This window comes from Biomphalaria glabrata, chromosome 15, assembly GCF_947242115.1.
Source record: "Biomphalaria glabrata chromosome 15, xgBioGlab47.1, whole genome shotgun sequence".
NCBI classification, from domain to species: Eukaryota; Metazoa; Mollusca; class Gastropoda; family Planorbidae; genus Biomphalaria; species Biomphalaria glabrata.
In genome coordinates, this window is record NC_074725.1 from 29,122,851 (window position 1) to 29,142,503 (window position 19,653).

The 19,653-nt window shown below is 36.9% G+C and overlaps 1 protein-coding gene across 1 annotated transcript in view; it reads left to right on the forward strand.

Annotated features, from left to right (window-relative positions):
* Window positions 1–3,037: 3,037 nt before the first annotated feature.
* LOC106050755 (annexin A11-like) overlaps window positions 3,038–19,653 on the forward strand; it is a 58,677-nt gene continuing 42,061 nt past the window's right edge. Inside the window, exons 1-4 of the mRNA XM_056011970.1 lie at window positions 3,038–3,267; window positions 3,558–3,603; window positions 7,189–7,264; window positions 8,742–8,836. Coding sequence (XP_055867945.1) covers window positions 3,562–3,603; window positions 7,189–7,264; window positions 8,742–8,836 — 213 coding nt within the window. The 5' untranslated portion in view covers window positions 3,038–3,267; window positions 3,558–3,561. The remainder of the gene's footprint in view (window positions 3,268–3,557; window positions 3,604–7,188; window positions 7,265–8,741; window positions 8,837–19,653) is intronic.

The following is a 19,653-nucleotide window of genomic DNA, read 5'->3' on the forward strand; positions in this document are numbered from 1 at the left end:
AAACAAAAATGGAAATGTTAAATTACATTTTTGGGTTACTATTTTTGGAAATGTACTATACAAGACTTGTAAGCTCTGATCATTCATTAAAATTAAACTTACACACACAAGTAGGACACATTAAAAAAATCTTTATTCATGGAATAATAAACCAACACAAAAGACAAATATAACAACACAAACAAAATATGAAGACAGCATTTTCATTCAATTCTCAGCATTCTTTACAGGCTCAATTTAAAGCAATAATTTCAACATCACTAAAACGATCATATTAGTTTAGAGATCCTTCATGACAGAAGACCAAAAAATATATATATGTCAATAATAATACACATAACACTAAAACATATTTACAAATACAAAACCAGAAAGCACAAATAAATACTCAGAAAGACACAAAGATAAAGGCATATTTCTCATTATTTCTTATTCCGTATGCTAGAACAAATTCATACACCCGCTTCTTCTTCCTAAGTGCATGGAACAGATTACCAAGAAAAAAAACATGCACGACTAGATCAACACATCAAATTGAGAAGGGCGTAAATCTAATTATCTTCTTCTTTAAAGGGACGTCTGTAATTTATAAGTCACTGAACAAAATAAACTTTATCATAGAAGATATACTAAAAGAGAAATCAATAAAAAAAAATAAAAGTATGTAATAAGTAAGAGATGAAATACTGCATTATTTGTTGTGAACTTTGCGAACTTTATACCAAAAACTTAAATCCTTGGTGTTCTAGTGGAACTCTTGAGGTGCAGATAGAGAAATATGTGATGGATTTCCAGATCTAGATCTGATAATTTGTCAAAAGTGTAAATGTAAAGTAAAGCTGGCATCAACAGGCCAAAAATTTCAATTATGATGTTCCTACCTTCGAAAAAGTTCATTAGGGAAACGAAGCGTCTATGCGCCCAAATTTTCCCATTGACCATTGGGAAGAATTTCTCCCAACAGTCAGGCATGGATCAAAAGCTCTTTACCCTAAGTACTGTCTGAAGTTTCCACAATCGCAGCGACTACTATTATAAGAAACTCATGCCGTATATGTGTAGTGCATGGTGCGTACAAGCCCGGGCCGCGCAACTACTCTGTAACCACAAAAATTGTAGAGGATCCACCAGTCTATTGCTCATTTTAAATCGACCACCTTGTTGAACGACATGGCGGACGTTTTTGGACTGGATTATCAGGCCTCTCTTTCACCCCAACCTCCGAACTCCATCAAGTGAAAATGAAGAGGATTATGTTCGTTACCTGCTGTTAGACTATCTGCTTTCAGTAGCAGATTTCTCCACATATGCACCACAACAACGACACCACTGGGGCTCCTTATTTCACAAGAGAAAAGCAGGGTTCGTTTGAAGCAAAAATTTAAAAAATGCACCTTTAAAAAAATGAGATCTGCATTAGTTAAGCTATATTGCACTTATTAAATGACTTAAGTAATTAATAGGTAAGATCAATACAAAAATAATTCACAGAAAATAGGGTCTGCCAATGCCTAGTGTAAGAGGGAACATAGGGAACAATAATTCGGACACATGCTAGAAAGGAAATTAAAAAAAAAAGCTTAATCGTATAAACTTAGATGCAAAGTGGAAATATTTATATTATGTGTTAAGTACTTTTCATTCAATCATTCTGCAGTGGCACTATTCATTCAGAACGCACCAAAGAAGCCTATACTTCGAATGGGATAGTGTCTGACTTAAGCTAGGCTACGCCTGTTTGTTCCTCTTGTTCATGAATTTATAACATAACTTATTATTAGGCCTCTTTGTCTTACTTTTTGTTAACCAAGAATATGTTTCACATTTAACAACTTAAGAGAAAGATAAAGCCAAGCTAATGTTTGTAATCACAATCTCATTAAGTTGCTAAAAAATCTCCATTCATCTACTAGATTAGTCTTTCTTTGTGTTATGCAAGAGCGCCCTTCTATTCCATTCTAGCATTCGTCCCAGTTATCTATTCATTTGGTCCCCCTCTTCCACCTTTTCCCACTTGGAATCCTTTCTAAGCGTAAAGGTCTTTGTAAGTCTTGATATCATATAACAGAACATATCCCATTTAGCTTTTTATTTTTTATAACGCGATCCGGAGGCTCAACAAAACGTTTTGACACTTTTTGATTACATACTATTTTTTTTTATTGGTATGAAGATGAAAAGAATTATCCCCCCTCCCCCTTATTTTAATTTAAATAAATTAACTTGAAAAAGAATTTAATTTTTCTTGCTCCTCCTTTGGTTACACTCTCTAGTTACGCTTGATCTAGTTACATGACAAGAAACATTAACAGTTCTCAAAGGTTATTTTAACAAAGTTTCATTACAGGTGAAAAAAAATTTCATTACATATATATAGGCTTCTAAGTTGTTATTGGACTGTGTTGAAAATTTACAGTTTCTCAGCGAGCCTGTCCGCCATTGAGTCTGGTGGGCTATTGGAGAAAAATGAGATGGTCCCCTCTCCACCATGATCTCGATCTTTTTCTGTGGTCCCGAAAGCATAAGATTAGGATCATTGGAGAAAAAAAAACAGGTGTGATATAAATTTGCATCTGCTGCATGCTGAGAACTATTACATAATGCAGAATGTCAGCATTCACCCAGGCCAGTGAAGGGGATCCTATTCATGAACCCACGGTTCTAATCTAGATCCTTGTGACAATCACAAATCTTGTACAATGTTGGATTAACATAATAAAAAAAAAAAAAAAAAAAACAGCAGCAGCCTCTATTTTTTTGACAAGTGTCATTTATAGGAAGTTTTAATTAATCTTTAGATCTTGCTCCCTTAGAGTGTTGTCTAAAATCCGATTCATATTGCTATGTGTTCTCCCACCTTTATGTCTAAAATAAACTCAAAAGTATTTGTCCTATTTTGATCAAGAATAAACGAATCTTAAAAAAAAAAATACATAAGGTACAATAGTCATTAACAATTTGAGATCTCCTGCTCGCGCAAGACCAAAAAGGGGTGTGTCTATGTTTTGCTTGGTGTGAAACAAAACTAGCGGGCTAACTTCCCCTGAACCAGTTCGCTTGGGGCACTAGCCTAAACAATCCACTACGGCTACGGATACCTGTTGCTACATATCGCTTCAAGTAGACTCTCTATATAGGAAGAATAATCAATAAAACTTCGCTCTTCTTGTTGATTCACTCTAGTGCTTGACGGAAATATTCAACAGGAGTTGGCGTGACAATTCATATCAGTATAAAAGTTTGCGAATTTGGTTTACTTTTTGGACAGTGAGTAGATCTAAATTTTAAGCGATAACATAACTGTCACTAAAGTGTCACTACTGTGTCATAACCGTTCATAACGGTAACCGCAGTCACAGTCTGACTTAGTCTCTTAGTCTGAGTCTTAGTCACTTACACTTACAACTTACAGTCAGTGTCCACAGCACAAGTGTGACAATCAGTGTCAATTATTCGAATTAAGTCAATATCATAAATATCTAGTCTATATTTATACTAGACTCTATACTATACTGTCAATACTCATACTCATAGTCATACTCACTGTCAATTCACAGAAAAATGGCATCCAATATCCCAGCTCCAGTTTGGCCATCAGGAATGGTAAGTACTACTGCTACTAGAAATATAAGTCACTGACTAAGTAGAATAATCTATATATACTAATTTAACTAATTACTATGTCTAGTCTAGATGATCAGTAGATCTAACTAATCTAAGTCTAAGTAGTCTGACTAAGATAGGCTCTAGAGTTTAAATCTAGAAGTAGAATTCTAGATACTAAAAATGTAAAGTAGAAAAAAAAAATTAAAGTATTGAAAAAAAATCTTAAGAAATGATAGATCTAGAGTAGATCTAGTCTAAGTCTAGTTCTAGAATCTAGATTATTTTTACTAAATTACTAGATCTAGTTTCAAGTTGACTGTTAGTCTGTAAGTAGTGACAGTGTCAGTGTTGATCTAGATTTTTAAAAAATATAGATCTATAGACTATAACTAGTATATCTATACTATACTGTCTATACTATATCAAGATGATAAAACTACTAAATTATCTAGACTAGACTCTAGTCAGTCTAATTTAAAATCAGATTTAATAAGTTAAAATGAGACTTAGAATTTACAATTATGTAGATTTAAGTAATGTCTGTACAACAAGATCAGAAGATAAGATTTATATAAAGATCTAATCACATAAATCTAGACATTTATTTGCTTTATTGTTATGTAAGTATAAAATTACGTACTAACATAAAGCCCTCCACCCAGGTTGGTGGAGTTGGAAGACAAACAAGACCTTAGTTAAGGTGATCTGATATTTGTGGAGCAACAATGCTTTCAACAAAGTATAGATCTACATCCATTTGATAATGAATTTTTTTTAATGAAAAAAAAAGGTTACTTAAATTAAGATTGATGTGTCTATCATGTTTCTCTTAGCTGTGTCAATCATGGTTTGCGTGGTCGATATGCTAAGTATTCTTGAACTTGGCTTGACTGTGAGGGGGCTCAAGGTTCGAAACCTGACTCGGGCAGCTTGTGTTTACTGAGCGCCTAAAGGCAGCACGAAAAACCTTCTCCCAGAGACCCCCTTCCCCCACTGGTCCACAAATGAGATTGGACTATAGCGCTCTGAGCATGCTATAGGCGTGAAAGTAGTGCTATATAAAAGCTATATATCTTTTTTTTTTTTTAAAGGGTTTCCCCAGATGGAACCTATTTCGGTGCAATTCAACTGAAAGTGCTTTAAGCTTGTCAAACTTGCCACTTTTCTCTCTGTTAAATACTTGGCACAATATTCATATATTTGTCACTGCATCATTTTTTCTTACCTAGCAGACAGCTTGCAAATTATAAATTTGCATGCATAATTCATTAGAGAAAAACTTTTTTTATTTTCTGCACATTTCTGAATCAATTTGCCATTGGCAGAATATAGGCCTACTTCGAGAGCACTGATTACTCTGTATGCGAAAATACTGCATGGAATATTGCCGCAATCTTGTGTACAAAATGTAGCCACAATTCAGCACACTGGTTTTTTAAAACAGCTTTTGATTCCAGTGAAGCACTTTTCTCTCAGTCGCTGACATTTCACCGTGGATTTCACTGTGGTCTTTCTTTAGGTACAAATTCTGCCATATTTTACATGAAAAAATTTCTTTTCAAGATTCCACTCAAACATGGTTGGAGTAATAGAAGTAATAGAAGATTAAGAATAGAAGTAATAATACATCTTAACATTCCATGTCTATCAGTTTTATGACATTGTGTACTGTATATTGGCAGCCAATGCGTAATAGTTTATTGCCAATACTGACTAAATCTTGAGTTTTTTGTTATGAGCGTTTTAATCCTCCAAAATCAGTGAAAAAAAAACAAACTACAACTTTTTCTGTCAGCCCATGTTTATGAAAAGTATTGCAATAAATTGTTAAATAGTTTCAGTAGTTTTTCCTAAAAATGATTCTATATCCAAAATTTTAACTTGAACGCCTAAAAGTAAAGCTGGACATTTATGGACTTTTAAAATGAAAGTGAGACATTGACCGCACCACCCAGACATTTTATGGAAAGTGTAACTGTCCCGCCTAAGTCTGGTCATCTTGCCCTTGTCTAGTGGGGGGGGGGGGGAGGGCTACAAAGTCTTTAAATGCATGTAGTAGATGAATATATATTTGAAGTTGTTGTTTTTTTGTATGTTGGAAGAAGGCAGATGGGCCCTGGGGTACCAAATATTTCTGACTGTGGTGCTTACTACCTTCAATTATTGATACACAATTGTAAATTTTATATACATCGACTTAAAAAAATGTCCTCATTTTAAATATGCCAATTTTATTACTAGTAATTATTAAAATGTCTGATAATTGAGATTAGAAACCTATTAGTTAATTAGTTAAAGGCCTTCTTGATATTTTACCATTTTGAGCTAACATCTCCCGCTTTCAATGCATAGTTCAAGACTGGCCATCACTTTGTCAATTGTTGATCAAATCATTAGTTTGAAAAATACACATTTATTAACTTCATCCACCATTCATGGCTGCCTGGTCGTGCGGTTTGCATGCTGGACTGTCGCTCGGACTTCTTGGTGGACCCGGGTTCAAACCCTGCCTGCTCCCATTCCCCATCATCCTGTATGAGGTTTGGACTAGGAAGTAAATTATCTCTTAGGGAACATCTGAAACATGTAAAACATTTTACAAACATCTGCTCCAAAAGTTTGAATCAGACAGCTAGCAAAAGTCCACGATGTGCTTTGCCTCTGGACTCTACCTGTTCATAAGTGTGTCAGAGAGCTTCAGTAGCTTTTACCTCATTGATTGGTGTTTCCAAACCTTTTCCAAAAACTACAACAACAAAATAATGCTTGAGCCCACTTTCCACCACTCTCTGCTTTATTAACTTCTGTTCTGGAATGTCTCTAAAATGTGAATGATTTTACAAATGGTCAGAGATAATTCACAATCACGTTTTTTTTTAAAAATCATGATTCAGTGAAAAATTGTTTTACAAAATCTAGTGAGTTGTGCAAAATGATAATAGGGTTATTTACAGACCTTGTGAATGTTTATTTAACCCTTTTTTTTTGTACAGCATTGAAAAAAGAATACCAGCTTTTATATAGCGCTACTTTCATGCTTATAACATGCTCAGAGCGCTATGGTCCTATCTCATTTGTGGACCACTGTGGAGGGAGTATCTGGGAGAAAGTTTTCCATGCTGCCTTTAGGCACTCACTAAACACAACTCTGCCTGAGTTGGGTATCAAACTTTGAGCCCCTTTCATAGTCAAGCCAAGTTCTAGCCTACTTTGCCTCTGGTCCATGCTTCCCACCTATTGTAAAGTAAAGTTTCCCTTTCAGACCTTGTGGTCTATAGGGCAGATGATGTAAAGGTCATCTGTTTCTGTGGCCTATGGTTAACAAGGGTGTCATGTGGCCAGCACAACTACCAACCGCCTTTACTTTTCCCTAACTAATGTCAGGTACCCATTAGAGCTGGGTGGACTCAGAGGCGCCCGAAGATCCTGAAATTAAAAATCCCAGTCTTCACCAGGATTCGAACCCCGGTTCAGAAGTGAAGCGCTTTACCGCTCAGCCACGGCGCCTCCTACCTATTGTAAAGTTGCCTTTAATTTATTTCAATTACAGTCTTAAATTTTTTTTTTATTTGTTTGTTCCAGAGCTCAGTTCATGCTGCCAATCCATTTGATCCAGAGAAAGCAGCCGAAGCCTTGAGGAAGGCCATGAAAGGTCTTGGTAAGTCACACTTTTGATCCTTTCAACTGCTTGCAGTAATCTCTGAACCCAGTGGTTCTCAATCTTTTTTATAATAAGTAGATTCCTTTCCCAGCAGTTTCCTTCCCTTCTTATTACTATACATATGCACTCAAAGCTAATTTGCTTTTACCCATGAATAGTCTTCAGTATTTGCTGGGGTTGAGCTTTGAACTTTGAACTAATACCACTTTACACCATAAAGGGTCTGTTCCACCTGGAAACTATTAACTCTTTCTCCGCTAACTGATGATACCAACGTTGATTTGACCCCATTAAATTAAATTAATTAAAAAAAAAACACTTTAATTTGTGTTATATAAAATGAACACGCATTCTCTTATATTTCTATAATATAATATTTCCTGATAACAAACAAAAAGTTATTGAAGTTTAATCATAACAGGGTAGTGAAACACAAATGAGCAAAATGAATAATTCCATCGGAACTTGAAAAATAATAACGGAGGAAAAAGAGTTAATAAATATGTCGCATTAGTGTTTTTTTTTTTCACGTGCATGTATTGTATTCTATTCTAAAATTTTATTAAAAATGTTTAGTTTGATTTAAATAATATATAAGTGCTAGAATAAAATACCCCCCCCCCCCCCCCCCCAACTAAAAATTTCTTGTTATTGAGGCCATGATTTAAAATTTATCTACAACAAACGTTCCTCTCTCGATATTCTGCTAAAAAGAGTTGCTGAGCATAAGCAGCTGATAAATTTGGTTATGCGAACTGTCGCAGCACCCCCCTGTGACAACAGCTAAGGGACGGGTGAGATGAGAGGACTAACCTGTATAAAATTTATTTTGACATGTTCTCTGTATGCATTATTAAATATCAATGACTTGGTGTACACAGGGCCGGTCCTACAGGTTGCGGGGCCCTATGCGAAACGGATTGCGCGGGGCCCAATTTGGGTTGTGATCAGGATAATAAGGGAAAAATACGATTTTGTATTAGAAAATAAATTTGTCTTTGTATTTTATTTATTCTTTACTAAGTATAAAATGACTGTCAAATTAACTTTACGAGCCATCTACAGTAGATGGTAGTTTTCCAACAAAAAAAAAGATAAACATTCAGATTTGCATTTTAGATTTACTAGCGACTAGCGAGTAGGACTGGCGTTTTCCATATTGAATGACACCCCGAAATGACAATTTTGTCTGTTTTAAGGAGATTTGTATGTTTTCAGAAGATTTTAATAATCTCAGGACATTTTCATGACTTTTTCTTATATTTTTTTTTAATTTTAGGAGAATTCCTGGAACCTTTTGATAATTGGTTAAATGGTTTAATTTAATAAATTACACTTAGAATTCGCATTGCGCGGGGCCTATGAAAGTGCGGGGCCCACTGCGGCCGCATAGGTTGCAGTGGCCTAAGACTGGCCCTGGGTGTACATAATAAAATTGAGTTATTATAATTAAATTATTTCTTGATGTTACTAGGTACTGATGAAGGGGGTATCATCAAAGTTCTCTCCACACATTGCAACGCTCAGAGATTAGAGATTGATAAAAAATACAAGACAATGTTTGGAAGGGTGAGTACTACTTTTTCCTTTGTACAATTCCTCTTTTCAGCTTGCTAATTCTATATGGGAAGAAACAGGAATAAAAAAAAGCTGGACACAATTCTCGAAAATGGCTCTAGAAATTTTAGAGTCTTTGTATATCTTTGGAAAAAGAATTACTAGCTTATTGGCCACTGGGAAAACTCATAGTTTGACCATTACAATTTCTAAAATATTATCTTCTTAAGTTAAATTTGGTCTAGATAATCTTAGGGGTCATCTGGTATTCTTGCTTCACTTTATTAAAGAGAACAGTGTCAGTGAAATGTTAAGACTTGTTGCTCTCAAACATGCTGCTTGCATGGTGCTCTGACGACTGATAATTAGTAATTATAAATCAAACTTATAGTATTTGAAACTGATTAAGTGCTTTTGTAGGTTTAAAATTCAATCTGGTCTATTTAGAACTCTTCTGTCTGATGTCCCAAACCTCCGCTGTGTGTCTGGAGATATTTGTTCAAGTGGAGAGACAGAACAGAAATCCTCTTTACAAAATAGAACACTTTTATTCCTCACTTTCTTGTTAATCTTATCTTATCTTATCTTATGAAATACAGACAAAAAAGAAGACAATTTCATCCTATGCATGTTCTTAGGTCAATCTGGTCATGCATGTAAATCAATTACTTAAATCCTGCCAAGTCATTTAGCTTTCCTGGCTGACTCAGGCAATGCATTTCATGCGGTTAGAATAGCACTAGGGAAGAAGGAGCATTTGTACAACTTTGTCCTAGCCTTTGGAACAAGGAATGTGCCTTTATCTCTGTGTCTTTCTGAATATTTTATTAGGTTTTGTTTTTGTATTTGAAGACAGTTCAGTGTTTTATGTTAAATTGTTACTTTACTTTTGAGTCTTGTATCCTGAATGCTTTCTAAATTTAATGTTTTCTTGAGTTGAAGGGTCCCAAACGAAGGATGCATATTCTAATATTGACCTCACCAAGGGAAAACCAATGACTTGGCAGAATTTAAGTCATTGGTTAAAATGCATGACTAGACTGACGTAGGAACATGCGTAGGACGTAATCATCTTCTTTTTTGAAGTAAACGTCTGTATTTTATAAGATAAGATAAATACATTTTAGTTTTATGTTCTAATTTGATTTGTAGTAGAAATTTCATGATTTACTCTTGATATTTAATCTGCACAGCTACGAAAGAAAACAATAGGATTAATTGAAACATTTTTTGATAACTTAAAAAAATTACACTGATATTAAATCCTACGAATATCTTCTCCTTTTTTTTGTATTGTTAAAACATGTTTTGGGTGTTTCTCCAGAACTTAAAAGTATTACACGTCCCAGCCCAAACCTCCTGCCAGATGGCAGGGGAGGGTGGTGGGCAGGTTTTCAAACCTGGGACTATCAATTAATCAAAATGACAGTCCTGAATTCGTAAGACACAGACACAAACAGGCATCCATCATTTATAAAAATCTGAACTTGACATTTTTGATAAATGTGACGATAAATGTCTAAATTATGAAAAGAAAACATTCTGCTTGTTAACAAACGTAACTCTTAATGTACACAACACAATTAAACCTACTCAAAAACATAGAATAAATGTTAATGTATAAAACAAGAAAACCTAGACAAAACAACTAGTGACACTGACAGTATCCTGAGAAATGTCTAAATGTGTGAGTTCATTTTAAAAAAAGTAAATAAAAATGAAAAGATACATCCATTTCAGGGGTGGGCAACCTTTTTGTATCGAGGGCCGCATTAAAACAATTTTTGGGAATGGGGGCCGCATATACGTATTCATGTATATGTACATACAACTTAGAAAAATACGCTAGCTAACTTTATAATGTCTATTAATTCATATTTATAATGTTTATGCATTCACTTTTCATTTTTTTCACACTCCCAATTGAGAAATTACAACAAGAGTGTGCTATTTCTGAAACCATTTTTACGTTTTTTTTAAAAAACATTTTGCTTTTGTCATCACAAATGTGCATTTGTTTTTAATTTGAAGTATTTAACTGTTTACACTCGTGCGTAATGCTATCCTTGTGACTGCTGTCAAATTACGGCGGAAATATTGAATGGAACGTCTCTTTCAGGTCATAATTTGCATGGAGCTATGTATGTTGTCTGGAGTTGAATCAGCTTCTGCGCTAAATTGTGAGCTGATGGTGTTGAAAACTGGATCTTGACGCCTTAAAATTTGCTTTTTTTCTATGTATATACTGTGGCCACACCTGATTAAAACACTCAGACGGGCCGCATGTAGCCCGCGGGCCGTAATTTGCCCACCCCTGATCTATTTAAATCTTTCTCTCCTAACTGACGATACCAACGTTGATTCCACCAGAATGTGGTAAATAATTACGGAGAGAAAGAGTTAATACATTATGCATAGCAATTGATTCCCACCTCTGTACGTTCTGTAAATCAAACATAAGGTGTAGGTGTCTGCTCGTCATAAGCTGAGTCTCAGTGGGCGATGTGACAGTTCCAGTCAGCAGACGATATCTGGGACTCTGTAACATTATAACTAGAGTGTCATTAAAAGACTGGGTGCTGGGTTTATTCTGTTTGTTTTTTTTTAAATTGTCTGGGTATATTCGCTGACTAACAAAGAGCGTCTTTGTCAACCGTTGATTGTGGTGTGAATGTCACAGACGTAATGCCATGTTGTATGGGTTTTTTTTTTCCTCCACAAGTTAACTCTTTCTCTTCGTAATTATTTACCACATTCTGGTGGAATCAACGCTGGTATCGTCAGTTAGGAGAGAAAGAGTTACGGAGATGATGTAGGAGCTCAAAGTGGACAAAGAACTCTTTTTTTTTTCTTTAAGGATCGTAGCGGAGGAGGGGGATGTAGACGGAGTGATCAGTAATTCAATCTGAGGGAAGGGGGTAGTATGGCATGAGTGAAAACTGATTATAAAGAAATAAGAAGATTGATGTTGCCATTTCACGTCTCGGGAGTCGATCTTTTCCCATTGCAATTTCTCACATGACTAAAGGGACACTCCACACCCACGGTTAAAGGTTAAAAGTAAAGATCTATGGGGGCGGATGATGGTAAGGTCATCTGTTTCTCTGGCCCGGCGGTTGACGAGGGTGTCACGTGGCCAGCACAACGACCAATTTGTTTTTACCAGGATTCGAACCCGGGACCCCCGATTCAGAAGCCAAGCGCTTTACCAATACTGTCAGGTACCCATTAGAGCTGGCTGGACTTGGAGGAGCCCTAAAGATCCCGAAAGGTCACGGGTTAAGCATTTATAATCACCAGACGCTGCAGCGTTTTCAACCTTTTCCCTACTTGTGGTGTCTAGTCCATCTGCAACCAAGTGCTCTTCCTTTTGCAGTCAAGTGCTCCTCCTGTATGCTGGTCCTCCTTGTGGATCTATTCTTTGCTATTTTTCTCCAAAATGTTGGTGTCGGTCTTCAAGTTACAAACATGGTCAAAGTACCCGACATACAGGTCTCCTGACATTTATTAGGTCAACATTGCAATGTCCCTTGTGAAAGTCGATCCCTGTTGCATTCGGTGTACACTGGCCAGTCAAGGCCGTCTACTGCTGATAACAAGTGCGGGTGTCAAGGCCGTCCCTTCTTCTTCGTAAGACTTTAATGATTCCCTTCCTGCCAAAACTAGTGTGTGTGTGTCTGTATGTTAGACGTGTTTTGCGTGGAGATAGTTGACTTCTTGACAGATAGACACCGGAAGTGGAGGGAAATCTGTAGCTTTTGGTGTGCTCTTCAGATATGTCTGTATGTTGAGACAGAGGTTGGGCGGTTCGTGCTTTTCAGGTGCAACGTTTAGGTTCACTTTTCAGTGGCTCTTGACATTGTTATGTATGCTTTATTATGTTTAGGAAATAGAGATCGGATGGTTAGGTCGTTTGGCTGCCAAATTAAAGTTCCTAGGTTTATAGGGATGACGTAGACAGACTTGTGGAACGACCTGGAGATTGGAGCAATCTTGAGAACACCCCTGGATTATTGAGCGATTGGCATCATTTAAGAATCAATTAGTTTCACGCAATATCTCGTAGTTTCTCGCAGTATTTCGTAGTTTCTAGCAGTATTTCGTAGTTTCTAGTAGTATCTCGTAGTTTCTCGCAATATTTCGTAGTTTCTCGCAGTATTTCGTAGTTTCTCGCAGTATCTCTTAGTTTCTCGCAATATCTCGTAGTTTCTCGCAGTATTTCGTAGTTTCTAGTAGTATCTCGTAGTTTCTCGCAGTATTTCGTAGTTTCTCGCAGTATTTCGTAGTTTCTCGCAGTATTTCGTAGTTTCTCGCAGTATCTCTTAGTTTCTCGCAATATCTCGTAGTTTCTCGCAGTATTTCGTAGTTTCTCGCAGTATTTCGTAGTTTCTCGCAGTATCTCTTAGTTTCTCGCAATATCTCGTAGTTTCTCGCAGTATTTCGTAGTATCCCATAGTATCTCGTGCTGCTTAACGCATCACCCTCGAAAACAATAAGGCGCTGGAAATTATGACTTTCCCCCATATTGTGTTGTTTTTTTTTATACATGGACTGACTAACGCTGATGACTTTGACCAGTAAACATTGACCTAGACCAATGGTTCCCAAACTTATTTCCTTAACGCATATTCTGAGTATTTAGCAGAACATTTCGCCTATTGTTTTTAGAGATGTTAATTCACGTGGTGGCCTACTAGCTAATTCTTCCAGTAATTCGTGAAACACCAAGTCAGGCCTCGCGGAACACTAGGGTATTGCGGAACACAGTTTGGGAAACATTGACCTAGACTTTTGACTGGGCAGTTTGACTTTTGTATAAATCTTGTCTGTTAACCAATGCATATTTATTGGCTATGTTACTCACGTATTTCTTAATAGAAAAGAAGTAACTGGTATGTTATAAGTCACTGAAGAAGTAAATGTAAAGTTCCACCTTTCAGACCTTGTGATCTATAGGGCAGACGATGTAAAGTTCATCTGTTTCTGTGGCCCACGGTTAATAAGGGTGTCATGTGGCCAGCACAATGACCAACCACCATGATTTTCCCCTACTTATGTGAGGTATCCATTACCCATCAGAGCTGGGTGGACTCAGAGGCGCCCAAAGATCCCAAAATTAAAAAGCCCAGTCTTCACCAGGATTCGAACCAGGGATCCCCAGTTCAGAAGCCAAGCGCAGTACCGCTCAGGCACAGCGCCTCCTAGAAGTCGTCGAAAAGACCACAATGTGTTAAGAGAGTTCCTTCCATTGCTGTATCCATGTTCTAATGTACTTAGATCTGGTACATAAAACTTGCATATATACAGTCGAATCGAGTTAACTGGGCCAGATCTAGCTGCTGATTCGTTTCCGAATCTGAATCATCTTGTAACACTGAACACTTTTGGTGATTGGACTGGCCGTTAATTATGACCGAAACGAGCGCGCCCCGGTTTCTCGACATTATTCTTTTTTAGGTGGGCAGATACCCCCGCCCCCCCTCGTCCCCCAATTTCAGACTTTGCCATCTATAGGGCAGATAATGGACAGCTCGTGTCTTTCTAGGACCTACGGTTAACATGAGCGTCGCGTGGCCAGCACAATGACCAAACACCCTTACTTTCCCCACGTATGTGAAGTGCCCTTTATATTTGGCTGAGTAGCCTGAAGTTCAATATTAAGGTCTTCGCCGGGATTCGAACTCGGGACCCATCGGTTCTTTTTTGTAGTTACTATTACTTCTTCCTCACCAGTTCTGAATTTCTTTCTCTCTCTCCTTGGTACAAATCTGTAAAGAATTAGGCATCCTTAATAGTCCATAAATTATAAATTGTGACATTGTCACAAGAAACAATACACCTAGCTTGTCTTATAATGTAGATAAGATAGAGTCTAGTAGCACTCGTATCTTTTTTTGTGGATGACTAGGTCAACATGAAGATAAGATGATAAACAGACGTATCCATAAACAGTGTTAATTTAAGTCTCGCCTGTAAAACGACACAAGTTTCAGTTCAGAAACCATCACTGTTGAATCATAAAGTAAGCATTCATTTTAGAAATGAATCAACCATTAATTGGTCGCTTGGCAACGAAATGCAATGCACCGACAACACGATTTGCCGGAAGTGCCTTATGAGAATCTCTTAACTATTAGTAAGTCTGTTGGAGATTTAGCGACCCAAGGTTATCTTATCATCTGCTCTTTGTTTACAAATTCGATCCTTTGTTTCAGCTGTTCTCAAACATTTTCATTAACAGACAACTTCGCACATTCTGAGTATTTATCTGAATTTACTTGGTGGCCTACTAGTTGATTATTCCGGTAGTTCGTGGAACACCCTGTTCAGGCCTCGCGGAACACTAGGGTCCCGCTAAACACAGTTTGGGAAGCACTGCTCTATTTGGATTCTCATCATCTGTCCCTCGACTTATGTCGTAGGGGACGCTGTGACAGGACAGCGCAGACCTATATCTAATATATTGTTACGATCTTCTCAATCAGGCCTTCTGCAAACACTACTTAACAACACAACAGCACATCTAACACAAGAACTTGACAACAAGAGCTTCAAGTAACAAAGTGCCGATTTAATGACAAATACATCAAAAGCCAATACAGCACAATTGGCTACATCAAATTCAAATGCTTTCTTGTACAATAGCACTGCCTACTAAACACTACAAGTCCCTTTCTGTCTACTTCTAGACTCGTACAGCTACATTTTCAAAGACTCACAAGGTACCATGACACAGTCCCTACGTCTTGCTGTCCTGGACTCAACTGTCTATTGTTACACACTGTGTCTCTTCCTTGAAGGCTTTCGGTCACATGACCACAACATGGGTCATATTTGCGTGAACTAGCAGTACTGTCCCTTGTTCAACAGCCGCTGACCCGTTGACCTGTGTGATTGGCCTGAGTCGTGTGTATCAGTAGGCCGCACATACATTAACCCTTTCGATCCGCCACTGGAGTTACTACAATATAAAGCAGAAAATAATGTGTATGTGTGTATGTCCCACATAGAAATCAAAACCGTTTGACCAATCTTGACAAAACTTCGCATTAAAGTTCCTTAGATCATGGCGGAGACCATAGTGTATGTTTAATGTCGCTCCCACAATCGTAAGGCCCTAAAAATAGACAAAAAGTACCTTATTAATGTATCTCTATTAGGTAACGAAACTTCTTAACAAATCGTGTAAACCCGTTTTCATAGTAATTTAAATTTAATATGACTATGTCGGATGAACGGGTAAATCCATTTTCACACTCTACTTTTTATTTTCGTGGAAAAAATGATAAGGAAAAATTCGCCATGTTTGACTTAGGTCTACATCCAATCCACTAGATCAGTAATAGTCATAGTAATGCCGGCAGGCCGCGGGTAATATCCGGCTAATATTATATATATATATATATATATATATATATATATATATATATATATATATATATATATATATATATATATATATATATATATATATATATATATATATATAGGTCTATGGTGCTCACAAATTATTACATGGTTTTAAAAATGTACACTTTATTAATACTTCTGTATTCTGTGAACCAGATTCACCAAATAGCTTTCTATTTATGGATTCACCTCTATTGCATGAGACTATTCCAGTACTATTGATAAGACTATTCGTGGAATGGTTCTTTTACTTCAGTATAGGACTTTTTTTCTTCTATTATTAGAACAAGGTCAAGGAAAAACCAAACAACAAAGCGTTGAACGTGATCTGTTTCTACAATGGAAAGAGCGCCATTTCAAATCCGGATGGCGGGAAACCGAAAACTAGTGGGTCGAATACATTCGGCATTATCACATTTCGCTTCTTTTGTAGTGCTCTATTAATCCATGAGGGGAGAAATGTTTCTGTGTCAAGTTACGCTACAATCAAGACGAGATTTCTGCCTTGTTTTATTTCGAACAGGGGTTCTCAACTTGTGGGTCGCGGCCCCTTTGGGGGGTCGATTGACAATTTGCCAGGGGTCGCCTAAGACCATCGAAAATATGGATTGTTATTGTCTACCCTACAATTCTGTATTTGTGTATGGGGGGGGGGTGGTCTCGGCAGAGTGGGGGGATTGTAAAAAGGGGTCGCCGAGCTTAAAAGGTTGAGAACCGCTGATTTAGAACGTAAGAACTCTCGTGACATTTGCATGCCTGTTAAAACGAGGCGAAAGGGGCAGTAACCCAGTTTTAAAGACATTCTCGCGTTGGAGTGACGGGCGATTTTATGGCCGCCACAGAACGATGTTAGGTCTTGTTAGAAAATGTTCGCCTGCGTACTACTCTTTCTCAGAAACAATTGTATGCTCATTTGTGCACGATTACTATATAAATATTTAGTTGCCTACGTCCTTAAAGATAATATCAACTCATTCCGTCTGTCTGTCTAGTACAAATTTTGCACACGATTTTCTCCCACTTACCATTCTCGAATGAAGTTGGCCGTGTTCACAATTATTGATAGTTGACAATACACGAATTCGTCAAAAAAAATAATTATTTAATCAATTGGTCAATTTGTGGCATTGAGTTTATTTTGTTTTATATAGAAAAAGGGAGTTACACCTTGTAGTATTTAGATGTATGGCAGTGATTTTGCAGTTCTTCCCACTAGATATTTTTTTTTTCTTTTTTTTTACAACTATTTTTTTGTTCAATTTCGCTTGTTGAGGAATACGCACACAAACGTGCACATTCTTTGTAGTAGTTTGAAATATCCCTGGGAGTCCAGTTGGTTCGCCTTACTTCGGATACAAACTTCTTAGCGTGCTGATGCTTCTTCCATCATGATTTAAAGCAAGCAATAGAAAAAAAAAGAATTATTAAAAAAAAAACAAAGCTTATCTAAGGGAAGGAACTGCTAATTGCTGTCATTTATCTAAAAATACGGGGTTTATCTCCCTTTCTGTCATATAAAACAAAATTTACTACTTAGTTCTAAATGATTAACTAATTGGTTAAGTTTTGCATTGATCCGTGTGTTGTTATCGACAATGAAAAATTATGCAAAATTTCCACCTGATCCGAGATTGTGCTGTGAGAGAGAAAAGTGTTAAAACGTAATAATGGGACTAAACCCATATTTATACAGATCCACATCTCTCATTTAGTAGTAATTATTCCCCTTATTTCGAAATAAAAAAAAATAATCACCAGCAATTAATTAACTATTTTTTTCTATTGATCCATGCCTTGTCAGGTTTAATGAAACATTGTTCACAGTTTTAACTTCGTCCGAGAATGGGAAATGTGAGAAAAAAGAAAAAAAAAACATGTACAAACTTTTTAACAGACAGAGTGAGTTGATACAAGCTTTGTATAAAGGGCTCAAACTCTTGACAATTGACAATCTGACGACATGCTGAGCCTGAGTAGCTGCCGGCCTAATTCTGGGCAGCAGTGTGCGATTGTTGTGAACTCCTGGCATGGGTTTGACATGGACATATAAAAGTTTGTATTTCAACGACTCAAAGAGACACCAGGGATGTACATGTCACGGCCTGGTTCTTGTTGTAGGCGTGATGACGCGAATGTCTCTGTGCGTTGTAGATACCTCTTCTGGTACTACTGTAATGTTCTCTGACTTGTTAACTAAATACTTTCTCACACGCACTAGAGTTGCAGGTGCGTGAGAACACTAACATACTGGACTCTCCGACCTCAACATTTAGTATCATTAATAGACACGTTGGTAGCAGACATGGATTTTATTCATATAATAATTCACAAAAGATATTGGCGACTTCAGCCATCACAAATTATATGTCCAGAGAAATCTATTCTGAATACAAATCAATTATAACAACTTGAGTACATGTACATTACTCCACTGTAAAAGATATCCATAGCACTCCTCTCTCTACGGGAGTCTGAAAATAACTGAGGTGTCCACCTCGTGGTCAGTTACTTGACCAAGCAAAATCTCGTGCTAACTGCACGGAATAGTTCAGTGACTACTAGTCACCAAATATTACAGGGGTTCTAAAACTGATATATGACAGTACAAAATATATATTTAATAAAGAAAATCAGAATAAACTGTAACTGTAAATAGCACCATCAAATGTTAAACTATTAAATATACAACAGACTAGGAAAACTGCCTTATACTGTACTTTCACTATTAGTCTCAAAACTCTGGCAACAAAAACAATCTCTCAAGGGACATCACTCTACGTTTTAAACTAATTGACAAATGAAATAATAATCTCTACATACAATTCTCTTCATGGCTAAACAGTTTGGACAAGAAGTTAAGGAAAGATCACTCTTTTTATTTCTGCAAGTTGGACTAGAGTTACCCTACGGAACAAAAAGAGGGGGGGGGGGGGAGAACAAGTAGTATTCACCCGTCACAAAATAGCAGGGTCGGACTTAACCGTTGTGACCAAGAATAGAAAGATCACTCTTTTTTTTATTTTTACCCATGTAGTTTTAGCTGCGAAAAAAAGAGGGGGGGGGGAGGAGAACAAGTAATCTACTCTGTATTCACCCGTCACTAAATAGCAGGGTCGGACTCAACCGTTGTGGGGCCCTATGCGAAACGGATTTCGCGGGGCCAAGGTAGGAATACGGATAATAATAGAAATTTAAGAATTAGTATTAGAAAACTAATTCGTCTTTGCATTTTATTCATTCTTTACTACGTACAGAACTACTAACGAGCCTTGCGTGTAGTGAAGTCATGCAGTATATCATAAAAATTTTATTTTCTACATAAATCACACGCTCATAGCAAGAATTACCAAATGTTTCAATCTATTTACGAGAATTGCTGACCTCAAGTAAATCTTCATTAGTTTGAGGCGCGAGAAACT